The 13,306-nt window shown below is 58.7% G+C and overlaps 1 protein-coding gene and 1 long non-coding RNA gene across 2 annotated transcripts; one reads left to right on the top strand and one right to left on the bottom strand.

Moving 5' to 3' along the window:
* Window positions 1–6,714: 6,714 nt before the first annotated feature.
* On the bottom strand, window positions 6,715–8,813 carry LOC142362001 (uncharacterized). Its single transcript, XR_012764582.1, has 2 exons — window positions 8,701–8,813; window positions 6,715–8,090 (listed from the first exon to the last, which is right to left on the bottom strand). It is a non-coding gene; the product is annotated as an uncharacterized LOC142362001 (long non-coding RNA).
* Window positions 8,814–9,179: 366 nt separating this feature from the next.
* Window positions 9,180–12,150, top strand: SIX1 (SIX homeobox 1). The gene is made up of 2 exons (XM_075425847.1): window positions 9,180–9,864; window positions 10,873–12,150. The coding sequence occupies exons 1-2, from the start codon at window positions 9,305–9,307 to the stop codon at window positions 11,159–11,161; spliced, it is 849 nt and encodes a 282-aa protein (XP_075281962.1). The 5' UTR covers window positions 9,180–9,304; the 3' UTR covers window positions 11,162–12,150.
* The last annotated feature ends 1,156 nt before the right edge of the window (window positions 12,151–13,306 follow it).

Raw genomic sequence — 13,306 nt, 5'->3', positions numbered from 1 at the left:
TAGGTCACAGAGTGTTCTGCAGCCTGGCTCATCCCAGCATCTGGCTTCAGAAATTCAGGGTTCAATTTCTCCTGTGACGTTTGGTGTTGATTCCTACAACAACTCACTGCAGCATCTCGTGCTTCCACCCAGCGCTCGGCAGGGAAGTGTGGAGGTGCTTCACGCTCTGGGGACACAGCTTCTGGGCGGTGGAGGTGTCACAGGGAATATCAGCATCGCCTGGTATAGCTGTGCTCTGGGGTTTGTGACAGAGAAATTTCAATTTACTCCACACCAGCCCTGCAAAACCCTTTTTCACCTACCTGGAGTATAAGCTTCCTATCATGGAACAGCGTCTCCTCTGTCTCCAATGCTGAGTTGCACAGGACCCCGTCTTTAGGGGAGCCTCCGCGTGTCACAGGGATAAAACTTGCTTTCAAATGATTTTTAGTAGAAGAATTTTTAAATTTACTCCTGTGTAAAGGACTGCAAGCCCTGGCCCTTGGAAACTCCCCGTCCTCCACGTGGAAAGTGAGCCTGTTAAAAAATAACAATAATAAACCCAGAGCTTTCATGCTGTCCTCTTGCTCAGCCAAAGAGCTTCTCCAGGCACCCATCTACTGCATTTAGTAATAAAGAGAAGCTTCTACTGTCACGACCTTACCTCAAAAAGTGGAATCCCAAGCGGGCTCATAGATGCGATTGGGAGTAACTGGAATTGCCGAAAAGCTCCCAGAATCGAAGGGACTTCAGTTGGTGTGAAAAGAGCTAAAGAAAAGGAGAAGGGAGGAAAACACAGCCAGTAGATTAGACACTGTGAGCTGATCCACTCCAGGCACAAAGGACATTAAACGGAACTGAAACTCAAATTTAATGGAACCCAGAGACACCAAACCTACGTGTAATTAGCCTACAAGATTCGCTGCCACAAAATATCGCGGAGGCCAAGAACTTGCCACCAAAAGTACGGAAATATATACCTATATGCACACATACATAAATGTATACACCTACCGACACGTGCACGTATATATGTATATACTTATGGCCTCTCAAGGCTGGAAAGGACTCGACAACAGGTTTCAGCCTTTTCATCAGCTCCAAGACAGGATCAAATACACACCGGTATTTTCTGACAGATGTTTGTCTAGGCCTGTTTGTAACAGAGAATCTCCCACCTCCCCAGGCAATTTATTCCAACTCTTCCTTTTCTTCTTCACCTGTAGAAGCATACGCACGCGTATGTTTAGCTCAGAAGGTGAGCGGAGCAGTCTCTGGTGGCTTGCACATCAAAAGGCTTGTTAACTCATTTCTTGTGGCAAGATCTTCATTGCGAATGATGTACGAGCCTGAAAGATCCCAACCTGACCTGAGATGACAGGCTGAGCTCAGGGGACCCACAGATGCGGTAAGGGGGGCAAATGGGGAAGGAGAGGGAAATTCATTCCTTTCTTTATTAACCCATCAGATCTGGTCTGCTGATAAAAGAGAGACTAACTTCTGTCTACTCCATTTTTAGACTCCAGCATGAAGTTCCTCTGGTTTCGGTAAAATAAATACACTTTGGGGCTTCCTCAGCAGGCACCTCAGAAGAGATGATGTCCTGTCAAACCTAAGCAAGGCAGAGGAGGGGATGAGGAATGAGGCTGCGCAGCTGGAATATGCAAATGGCAGGACGGAGGGTAGCGCTTCTGCAGCCCGCCCTGGATATCTATTACCTCCGCTTTTGGACTGACAATGCACCAAATGTTTCATCGCCTGGGGCCTTGCAAAGCCGACCGGCTTTTTTAGCTGAAAGCACTAATGTAGAAAGGCAATTGGGAATTAATTATTTAACGCGGCTCTCATTGGCAGAAAGCTTCTACCCCTCCTGCATCTCAGCTACCATTATACATATGCTGCTTTCTGCAGACTACAGTGATGAGACAGCAGCGGAAAATTATGGCCAAATCCTGTTCCCACTTGCAATGAGCTCCTTTTAAGTCGATGGATTTGAACTCAAAAACTAAGAGCGCAGTTTAACCCGGTGCTAGGAGAACATTTTTTGTGACCAAAAACTGTAGACAGGTCTCAGCATCTCCGTTTCTGAGAACAAGCCGTCTCATACCTCCGCTCCCAACCCCTCTCTCTGACTGGCAGCGGAAGGCTAATCCTGTTTAAAAATTAAAATCCGCACAAGTAGCCCTTTTAGTAGGAAATTGGGATGAACCCCTCTTAATGTGGCTGTTTGGATGCCTCTCCGGAGCAAGCCGAAAGGTGTATCCTGAATCCGCACCGCGTGTTGGTTCAGCTCCAGCTTCTCCAGGATTCTCAAGATAAGCATCTATTTCATTCAGTGCCTTTTTACTGATGACCTGCATAGAAGCAAATGTCCTTTTGAAGATTTCACTGCAACAGCTGCATGCCAGAAACTCGCATCCAAGTTACTTTAAGAGCTGAAGAATCAGGCCCCGGGTATTAAAAAAATGAAGTTTGCAAAATAAGCTTCTGCAGCAGGGCTGAGGAGGGGCACGAACTTACGCTGTCAGCTGTCATACATGGGAAAAGGGCCACTTCTTCCCCGCAGCCACCACCTCCAAAACGTCCCGGACGGAGCCCCGCCAGGATCCTACCAAAATTCAGCATAGTGAATTACACCAGGAATTAATTTAACGTAATGTGTCGTATATTTCCAAACACAAAATATATTGGGTTTGCTTTTTTCCATCTCTTCAGATGAAAGAAATACGACTGTACAGATGTGCTTTTCCAGGATCCAGTGGCATGAAACCTGAAATACCCCAGCAAGATTCCGGAGCGAGAAGTTTTAATCACCGTGGAAGCACGACACTTTTGATGGTCTATGAAATCATATACTCAGGTCTGAGAAGGGTAAACCTATCCGTCTGGGCAGATCTGCCGATAAACAGAGACAACTCATTTTCTCCTGGAAAGCTGCATTGTATGTTGTTTGAAAAAACAATCAGTGGTTAGAGACAGGTTTACGCTGGGAAGAGAAAGGAGAAAAAAGAAAAACAACAACAGTGCTGGGAGAGACTTTCTGCAAGGGAAAAGGAAAGGCAGCGTGCAAGTGTTCCCTTCGTTTATGTGATTCCCTGCGAATTTGGGAGGCAGAAGAGAAGGCGGGCCGAGTATCCCTCAGGGCCAGACAGAGCAAGGCTGGCGACAACGGAGGCAGATGGAGACCCACCCAGGGCGCAGACAGAGCGGAGGACCCCCAGACCTCGGCTTACGCAAGGTGACCTTTCCCCTCTCTAAAATTTCAAAGCTGGCGTTGCCGGCGCTGAGCAGACTGTGTGCCATATGTAACATGACCTCAGCTCGGCTCTGCCAAGCCACTGATGGCATCGCTAATGAGAGGTGAAAGGTCCCTTTCCCGCAGCTCGCGCAGAAACCCACCGAGGCAGCGGGCGCGGGACAGGCCCCCTGACCCCTCATCCCCTGCTCCGCCACCCTCCCGAAATCACACCTGCCCTCACCCAAAGGGTTGGCTCTTCCTCGTCCCTTGGCCCAACGGCAACCCGTGCAGTCCCACAGCAACGAAAATATTTGTTCAGTGCCCGAATGCAAAGCGCGTAGGCAAACAGAGCCCCGCATGTAAATCCAGTCCCTGGTCCCTGCGGCCGCCCTGCCAACCCGGGGCAGCACCTGGTTTCGGGAGCGGATCAGGCTGTTCGCGTCCGACAGGTGGGGGAGAAGGATTTGGCTTGAAGACGGCGCAGAATTTTTAAATATTTATTTTTTTTTCCCCCAGCAGCAGCATTTGGCACAAAAACCACTGCAATGTCTCGCAGAAAAAAAAAAAATCAACCACTGCACTCCCCCCACCCCTCTTTTATTTTCATGGTGAAAAGAAGGGGTTTGGGGAGGGGGCTTTCGCGTGTGCGCAGGTGGGTGTCACTGGTGCGTGCGGGTGGGCCCGTGCGCGGAGCGCTGCATTCACGCGGCTCGGTGCGCGTGCACGCGGGTGTCTGTCTACGGGTGGGTGGGTGGGCGTGCAAGGGGGTGGGTGGGTGCCGCAGTGCGGGCACACGGGTGGGCCCCGTCCTCCCCCCGCGGCTCCCAGCTTTGTCCCCCTCCGCCTCGTCCCACGCGGGGCCGGAGATGGCGCGGTGGGTTCGTTTCGGTTTCGCGAGGAGCCGCGCACCCCACGCACCACGATGCTCCCACCGGCGGCCAGACCCCGCGGAGAAGGGGTCTGCCTTTAACCCTCGCGGCTCCGCTGCCGGCGATGAATTTTCACGTCGCATCCCGGAGGGGAGAAATCAAAATATTCGTTTCAAACACCCCCCACACCCGAACACGGTGGGAGCGCGGGCGAAGATGCCCACGCGTGGGGCACATTCCGCTGCCGGGTGTTTTTGTCTCCCACGGGGGAACCTCCGTGTGGAGGGGGAGCGGGGAAGCAGCGGCGGATCCCGCGGCAGCCCAGCCGCAGCCCGACTCGAGCCGCATTAGCTTATTAAAAAAATAGTAATAATAGGCGCGGGGGGAGGGGGGGGGGACGGACAGAAATTGCAGTTAGCGTCGTCTCGGGTTACGGCAAACGCCATAAGGCTGAGAAACGGGAACACAACGGCGCTCGCCTTGCGGTGACACCCCGGGGGTGCGGGGGTGCGCGGGGGCGCCCGGGGGCCGCGTCGCGCCCGCGGACGCGAACACGCTTGGGGGGGGGACACGACGCGACGTTTTTCGGTGGGGGCTGGCAGGCAGGCCGGCAGGCTGCCGTGCGGGAAAGGAGTTCCAGCCCGCCCTTGTCCTCCGGGTTAGGAAAAGGCTCGTCCAGTTCGGGGCCAGATGGTTCAGGGGCCGGCTGCCTTGCTCGCTCCCGCTCTCCCCACGCCGGCCCAAACATCTTGAAGTAATCAGCAGCCGAGGAGGGAGACGTCCCCCTGGCATCTCAGGTTAAAGAAGGAGGTCCAGGAAAATGTGGTAGAGCCATTACAAGAAACCTGAGATGCATTCATCAGAGACTCCAATTGCCATCGCATTAGGATTGATTAGAGACCAGCAGTACCGTAATGACCCGGAAAGAGGGGCATACGGGGATTATTAATATCAGACTTCTTCACCAAAAAAAAAGAAGTAAAAAAAGAGGAGAAGAAGGAAGGAGGAGGGAAAATTTTAAAAACCAAAGCGCATCGCGGGGCTGCTGCTCGTACGGGGACTTACCTGCGGAGCGCCGGCACCAGCCAGCCGCGCAGACGGGAATCTCACTTCTGGGGAAGAAAAAGCAAACAAACATAGAAAAAAAAAACCCAAACCCACCTCTGGACCCCCCGAAATCGCCCGCTGCCACGCAGGGCTCTTACCGACCGCCCCCCCCCCCGCCAGTGCCGCGGCCCCGGGCGGGGGCTCGAGGGGGCCCGGCCAAAAGCAGCCGGTCCCCAGGCCGGCGACAGCGAGGAGAAGTTAAGGAGCCTCCAAGGAGGAGCAAGGAGACCTCGGTGGCTCGTCTCCTCCTCGGTTTCCTGCGCCAAAACAAATCGGCCCCTCCTGGTCTCGGTTTAAATGTAGCTCACTGGATAATTAACTCCATCTTTCCAGCCCTGCTTTAACTGTTTATTTAGTGTCACCCCGCATTACCATCACTAGCACTTTCCTCTGAACAGGAGGAGCTGGAGGGTTTCACCTCCCGAAAGGAAATTCTTCGTAGCTTAAAAGAATATCAGCGTCCAGGCGGTCCGGGGTGGGGCGTGAGGATGGCGGGGTGGGGGGATCCCAGGGGAAAAGAGGGAGAAAATGAGGGTGTGGGGGGACAGGGACAGAAAGACGTCTCAGCCCTCGGAGAGAAAGAAAGAAAGAAAACAAAACACAAACACACACAAAACCCAACGCGTGATCACCTCTAATCCTTTGAAAAATGTCCCGGTAAGTGTGCGAAGAAAGAGCCCTTTGTGCCCTGGGGATCGGCCACGCCGGGAAGGCCTCGTCCCCTCTGTCCCCTCCCGTCCCCTCATGTCCCCTCCTGTCCCCCCCCCGTCCCCTCCCGTCCGGTCCCGGCCCGTCCGGTCCCGTCCCTGCCCCGGCAGCCCCGGCCCGGCCTGACCCGGCTCGGCGCAGGGGGACCCCGGGGTGGGTGTGGGGGGTTGCAGGGGGGGGTGACACGCACGGCAGGGACACGGCCCCCGGCTTTGTTTTTACAGGTGTCTGGAGGCCGAGTTCCTAACGAGTCGTTAAAGGTTGCGGCGGTTCGCGGGCGCGTCGGGCCGAGGGCTCCTGCCGGAGGGGAGAGATGCGCTTGGGAGAGGGGCTCGTCCCTCCTCATTAAAAAAATAGAATAATAAAGGCGGGGGGGGGGGGGGGGGGGGGGGGAGAGAAAACACAAATCCGTTATTGTTCGGGGTGAGGCGGGGAAGCGGGCTGTCGCCCCGCGTTCGGCGGCTCTGGGATCGCGTTGCAGATCCCCGCTCCAGATAACGAAACGCGATCTATTTTTTTTTTTTTTTTTTTTTTTTCAGAAGAGCGAGCGGATGGGAAAAGGAGCCCTCCGCAACACAAACCTCATTGACTTAATGGCTCGGTTTTGGATTTCGCCTCCGAAAGGTTCGGAAAAGCAGGAGCGTTGTGTTACCGCCCGGCCGGCTCCCAGCCCCCGGCCCCGGCTGTCACCGCGCCCAGGCGGGCTCCGGGAAAACAAAAAAAAAAAAAACCCGCAAAACACCGCAGATTTAATTTTGTCGGGCTATCTATTTCCCCCAGACCCTCACACTTAAAGAAAAAAAATAAATTAAATTTATTTTCGGTTGGGGAAGAGCTTTATTTCCAAGCTCGGGGAGGGGAGATGGAAATCGCTCTCGCGTTCGTTCTTTTTCGCTTTTTGTTTTGTGTTTTTTTTTTTTCAGGTGAAACCGAGGAAAACCCCGCAGAGCGCTGCGTGGCACCCGCCTCTGTCCCGGCATCGAATAAATCAGCGGAGAAATTAATTTCCCGCACGAACGGAGCCGGTCGCCTCCCCGGGAAACGGGACGAGGCGCGGAGGCCCCCGCACCGGCCCCGCACCGGCCCCTCGCCCGCCGCTGCCGCCTCTCCGCGGGCGCGGGGGTCCCAGGCCACACCGGGGTGGCTTGGGGAGGTGGGGGGGGTCTAAGCCAAGCGATGTGCCCGAGTGGAAACGGGCTGAGCCCGCCGGGCTGCTCCACCGCTGCCGAAAAATCAACGACGGCGAAGCAGCCGGCGGCAGCTCCGCGCCGTCCTGTGGCTGTTCAGATAGTTAGTTAGTTAGTGAGTTAGTTAGTTAGTCAGTTAGTTAGTCAGTTAGTTAGTCAGTTAGTTATTTACTTGGTTATTTACTTAGTTATGTAGTTATTTGCATCTGCTGTTTTTTCGTTTGTTTGTTGTTTGTGGAGCGGCTCGAAACCGTTTATTCCCCGGGTGGTTTTCAAGGTCTAAACGGGCTGGGGTGGTTCGGGAGGGGGATTCATTCACCTCTCGTCGCCGTTTGAAGCGAAGGGTTTCCAGTTTTTCGGAACCCCCAGCCCGAGCGGCAGCCGGCGTCGGCGCTGCCCGGCTCCCGGCCGCGGTGCGCGGGTCCCGGGGGAAGCCCGGCCAGGCTGTCCCCTCCTCGGGCGGGTTTCGGGGACCCCGCGGAGGAATCAAATCACGGGGAAGCCTCGGCTCTAAGCCCTCTCCCCGCACCCGGCCGCGCCGGGATTATTTGCTTATTCCCAGCGACAGCGGCGTTGGGTTTGCTCGGCCTTTTAGAGGAAACAAAACAAAAATAAAACAAATGAGAGGCGAGAAATGCGAGGGCGAGAGAAAACCACTCTCGTTAGAACGGCAGGGAGCTTCACCATCCCCCTCTGGGCGTTTTTCTCTCCTTCTCATCCCCAAGGTGCAAACCCTCAGGTCCGTGCCTTTTTCCCGAGCTTCTTAGGGAGGAAAAGAAAGAAATCAGCAGTGAATGCCAGCGAGCGGGAGGGATGGGGAGCCCAGGCTGCGAGCCCACGCGTTATAATTCTGCGCACTTGCTCCAGACTTTAGGGTATTAGTCGATTTTCGAGCCGGGTTTAAGGCTCCGTTCCGGTCCCCACACAGCTGCCTTGTCAATAAGGATCTGTTCCAAGCAGACATTCCTTCTGGGAGGACATTGCAGCTCTTTAAGACTTCATCTGCAGCATCAGAAGTACGAAAATAAAACAGCGAGGGGAAAATTACCAGACACGCCGTCACGGGATGCAGCAGCGCCCGGACCCCGGAGCGCCCAGTCCGGTCACTGGGCAGACTGGGCGGCGGGGGCTGGTGTTAAACAGCCCCCGAGACACGAAGCACGGCGAGGAAAACACCACCACGACAATAACAACGAGGCGGGTTTGGGAAAATATCGCGATCTGCCTCCGCCGTATCGTATCGCGGGCGGGGAGCGGAAGCCCCTCTCGGCCCCGGGCGCGGACGGGCTGCTCGGAGCTGGGGGGGGGGGGCTTCGAGTCCCCCCGCCCCAGGCGAGGGCAAAGGGGTTTGGGGAGCCCCGAGACGGGGTTTGGCACCCGAGGAGCTCGCTCGCTCCGGAGTCAAAAGCGTGCTGAAAATACTGGTTTCCACTTATCAAAGATAAACACGGCCGTAAAGACCCCCCGGGCCCCCCCCCTCGCTTTGTCCTCACCTCCCAGCCCGACCCGGCTACCGACGGCAGATCAGCCTTGCTCGGGGAGCCTAATTGCTTTCTAATTTTCTTAAATAATTGCTTTCAAGCGAGGCGTGCGGATAGGAGGACGAGCTCACCGAGGCCCCGCCGGTGGGGGAAGCTTCGCCTTCCTGGGGGGGCTCGGAGGACCCCACCCCCCGCGCGGGTCATTTAGTGCTTCACTAACGCGTTATTTCTTCATCCCCGGCATTAGGGTAATTAAGGGCGGGCTGGCTCGGCGGGGGGGGTGAGCAGGAGTTTGGGAGGGGGGGGAGGAATGGGAGAAAGGACGCGGGGCCGAGCCGGGGGGTGCGGGGCGGCGGGGCTCCCCCCGCAGCCGGGGCCGGGCGGAGGCGGCGGGAAGCGCGTCCGTGTCCGGGGCCGGGTCCCCGCCGCCAGGCCCCGCCCGCCCTGGCCCAGGCTCTGCCCGCCGGGCTGGGCTGGGCCGGGCTGGGCCGGGCCGGGCCCGCAGCGGCGGGGGCCGAGCCGCGGGCGCCCAATCAGCGCGGCGCGGGGGCTCGGTCGCTTTAAGCTCGGCGGCGGCGGAGGAGCGGGGACAAAGTTCCCCCCCCCCGGGCACAGCGACGAAGCATCCCCGGCTCGTCCGTCCCATCGCTCCGGGCTGCCGCCGCGCCTCCGCGCTCCGGGACAGGGCCCGGCGGGCGGGCTCCCCTCCGCCGCCTCCCCGCCCCCCCTCCGGCCATGTCGATGCTGCCGTCGTTTGGCTTCACGCAGGAGCAGGTCGCCTGCGTCTGCGAGGTGCTGCAGCAAGGGGGGAACCTGGAGAGGCTGGGCCGGTTCCTCTGGTCGCTGCCGGCCTGCGACCACCTGCACAAGAACGAGAGCGTCCTGAAGGCCAAGGCGGTGGTGGCCTTCCACCGCGGCAACTTCCGAGAGCTCTACAAGATCCTGGAGAGCCACCAGTTCTCCCCCCACAACCACCCCAAGCTGCAGCAGCTCTGGCTGAAGGCTCACTACGTGGAAGCCGAGAAATTGCGGGGCAGACCTTTGGGAGCCGTCGGCAAATACCGCGTCCGCCGAAAATTCCCCCTGCCCCGCACCATCTGGGACGGCGAGGAGACCAGCTACTGCTTCAAGGAGAAGTCCCGGGGCGTGCTGCGGGAATGGTACGCCCACAACCCCTACCCGTCCCCGCGGGAGAAGCGGGAGCTGGCCGAAGCCACCGGTCTCACCACCACCCAGGTCAGCAACTGGTTCAAGAACCGGCGGCAACGGGACCGAGCGGCGGAGGCGAAGGAAAGGTACGTGTCACCCCCTCCATCCCCTCTGTGTGCCCCCCCTTTTTTCTCCCTGCTCCTTGGGACCGGGGAGCGACCGGGACCGGCAGCGGGCGGGGAGGGAGCAGCCCAAATCCCTCCAGATTTCACTTTTCATGCACCGCCTCGCGTTTTCCCCCTCCGTGGAACCCCCACGTGGGTTTTCCACCCGAGATCCAGCGGATCCCGCTCCCCGCCGCTCGGCCCCACCTGCCCGGAGCGGGGGGGGGGGGGGGGGGCGGAGAACGGCGAGCCGTCACCGGCCTCTCCGGGCGCCTCCGCCGCCTTTGTTTGCCGCCCGCGGCCCCGAATAAACCGGGAGCGACGCGGTCCCGGAATCTCGGGGGAAGAGCTCGGGGTGTCGGGGATTGCCGGGGATCGGGCGGGGTAGCCCCGAAGCCCGGAGGAGGAGAGAAACGCAGCCCCGGGACTGAGAAGGGAGGAAGCGGAGGGAGATCGGGGTGGGGATGCGCTGCCCGGGCCGAGGCGCCCCGCACCGAGACCACCCCGGGAGCCGCCGCCGCGGTGGGCTAGGTGCGGGTCGGCGACTCGGCCCGGCGGTGCAAACCTCGCCCAGCTTTTTGTCTGCTCCGACATTCCCCCCACCGAGTCTGGGAGGGGAAATCCCGCACCCTGCTCGTCCCCGGGCCGCGCTTTCATTTTAATTAAAAACAGAAAAATCGCCTCCCCCCCCTCCCCCGATTTTCTTTTCCTCCTGAACCTAAATTACCGGGCTGTGCGGTGCACATCTATTTCGAGGAGGGTGAAAAGAAATAGGGACGATCCGTTATGAAAATATTAGGTACCTTTTTTTTTTTTTTTTACTTTTTTTTTTTCCCCCGGGGGTGAGGCTTCTGCTCCCCCGCTGAAACCAAACGCAGCGGCTTTACCGGGGGTTTACCGCCCGTTCCCGGCGCTGCCCGCCCGCCGTAACATCCCCGTTGTGGGGGTTTGTTTTTTTCTTTCTTTTTATTTTTTATTTTTTTTCCCCAGGGAGAACACGGAAAACAACAACGCGGCCACCAACAAACCGAACCAACTCTCGCCTCTGGACGGGAGCAAACCCCTCATGTCCAGCTCCGAGGAAGAGTTTTCTCCTCCCCAAAGCCCGGATCAGAACTCGGTCCTGCTTTTGCAGGGAAACCTCAGCCACGCCAGGAGCTCCGGCTACTCCCTGAGCGGCTTAACCGCATCCCAGACCCCGCACAGCCTCCAAGGCCACCAGCTCCAGGACTCGCTGCTGGGACCCCTCACGTCCAGCCTGGTGGATCTGGGATCCTAAAGGCCCGCGGCGGGCGGCCGGAGGATCGGGAGAGGAGGTTTCGCTCGGGGACAGAGGCTCTGGGTTGTGCATAGAGGACAGCACCCGGTTTTACAGCTCACCCGCCGATTCTTGACGGGACCCTCGGCTCTTTTCACACAACCCCACATCGGCTCCTGGTCTGGTTTCCCCCTTCCCCCAGCATCTCCCACTATCACCATGATTTTTATTTTATTGTATTTTTTTTTTTTTTCCACATAGCCAAACGCAGAGACCGGCAGAAACCCTCAGCCCTTCGAGTTCGAACGAGCCGGTCCCAGCGGGAATTACAAAAAAAAAAAAAAAAAAGAACAAAAAAAAAGAAAAAATGAAATTTAAAAAAAAAAAAAAATCCCAACCCCAGCTGGATCCGATTCCACCCAGATAAATGCCAGCTCCGCCGGGGAGGCCGGCTCATCCCTGCTCTGCCCGGCCGGGACGGAGCTGGGACCGGGGCGGAGGGAGCGAGCCGCAGCACCGAGCCCCGGCTTGCAGCGGGAGGAAGGGAGGAGAAGCTACGTTTACATTTTTCGTATTTAGCCTTACCGGAAAGATTTCGATGTATTTCAAATTTAAAAAAAAAAGAAAAGGGGGGGAGCAAAAATATAAAAAGGCGAACGCTGCAGTATTAGAGATTTAACAAGTGCCTGCGCCTTAGCGAGGCAAGGGGCTAGCGGGCTGCGGTGGGCCCGCACCCCCCGCCTTCCTCCTCCTCCTCCTCGGTGGCAAAAAGTTAGGGGAATAATAATGCGAAAAAATAATAATCGACGGCTGTTTGCTCCCGAGCGGGTGTTCCTCGGGCCGCCCCGCCAGCCCCTCGCCGCCTTCCCCCGCCCGTCCTCGCTCACCGCCTTTCCCCCCCACCCCCCCGGTCTCTCTCGGGAATTCGTTACCGAAAAACCGCGTGTGCTTGCAGGTTGATTTTCTATTGTACCTAAAACCGTCTAAATTAAACAGCGCTGATGGCAGAACACCCAGGCTGCGCTTTTCTCTGCGCCCCCCCCCCCCTCCCCCCCCGACGGGCTGCGACCCGGTGCCTCCGCAGCACGGGGGGAGGGGGACCGGGGACCCGTGGGTGCGGCACGCGTGGGGCTGCCCCGTGGGACCCTCCGGTGCCGCTCCCCCCCCACGTGTTGGCGTTTTGCATCATTAAGCGCGTGTTTATTGAAGTCCCCGCCGTGTTTGCTCTCGGGGTCTCGGGCCGTGGAGAAATGTCCCCCTCTGCAGGACAGAGAAATGGCCCCTTCTGCTCCGCCGCCCTCCCGCGCGCTCCCCAACCGACCCCGCCGAGGCACCCCCCGCCCCACCTACCCTCGGCCCGGAGATGGCTGCCCACCCCCCCGCCCCTGCCCCAGCCGCCCCTCGGGGCGTCCAGCCCGGAGCCCACCGGGCCTCCTGCCCCCCCGACCCTTTGGGGTGGGGGGGGGCATGGCCTGGGCAGTGGGGGACCCTTCGCCTCCCTCCCACTCCCCGAGCAGGACCCAAAGCGGCTCCGTGGCAGCAGGGCGCAAATCCCGCGCAGCTGCGTGTTTACGCGCATCCACGCCCGCGGGAGGAGCTGGGGCAAAACCCGACGTGGGGTGGGGGCACGGAGCCCCCCCCTCGCCCCCCCCAGCCCCGCAGCCCGGCCTGGCAGGGACCCTTCGGGGTCGGGACGGGACGAGAGGGTCCACCGCACCCCGGGACCCCCCATCGCCCTTCCGGGGGTCTCCTCCGGCCCTGCCACGAAGCAGCGCGGCCCCTCCAGCCCCTCGGGAAGAAAGGGGGGGAACCCCCACCGCGAAATCCGGGAGATTTTGAAGGGGGAGCAGCCGCCGGCCCTGCGCCCCGAGGGTGGATCAGTTCCAGCTCCGGTTTTTTTTTTATTTCCCAAGCCACCGGCTGGGGGAAGAGGAAGGAGAAATATTGCCCGGGGCTCCGGCCCTGCGCGGCGGGAGAGCCAGGCAGGGACTCGCAAACCAGGGGGAATTTCAAAGCGAACAGCGCAGAGGCACTTCCCGAGCGCAGGCAGCGGCCGGGCTGACCGGGTGGGGGGGAAGCTGTCGGGGGGGGGGGGGGGTTATCTCCCTTGCCCAAACCCGCCCCCGACCCTCCATTTCCCGAACAGGGAGACATGGTGGCGGGGGG

Source organism: Opisthocomus hoazin, chromosome 7, assembly GCF_030867145.1.
Source record: "Opisthocomus hoazin isolate bOpiHoa1 chromosome 7, bOpiHoa1.hap1, whole genome shotgun sequence".
NCBI classification, from domain to species: domain Eukaryota; kingdom Metazoa; phylum Chordata; class Aves; order Opisthocomiformes; family Opisthocomidae; genus Opisthocomus; species Opisthocomus hoazin.
Note: the sequence above shows the minus strand (reverse complement) of the source record. Positions and strands in the feature narration are given on the sequence as shown.

Excerpts from the sequence above, each read along its gene's own strand:
- SIX1 (XM_075425847.1), top strand. The coding sequence starts at position 9,305 with ATGTCGATGCTGCCGTCGTTTGGCTTCACGCAGGAGCAGGTCGCCTGC. Across the intron at positions 9,865-10,872 it reads GCGGCGGAGGCGAAGGAAAG|GGAGAACACGGAAAACAACA; the intron begins GTACGTGTCACC and ends TTTTTTCCCCAG.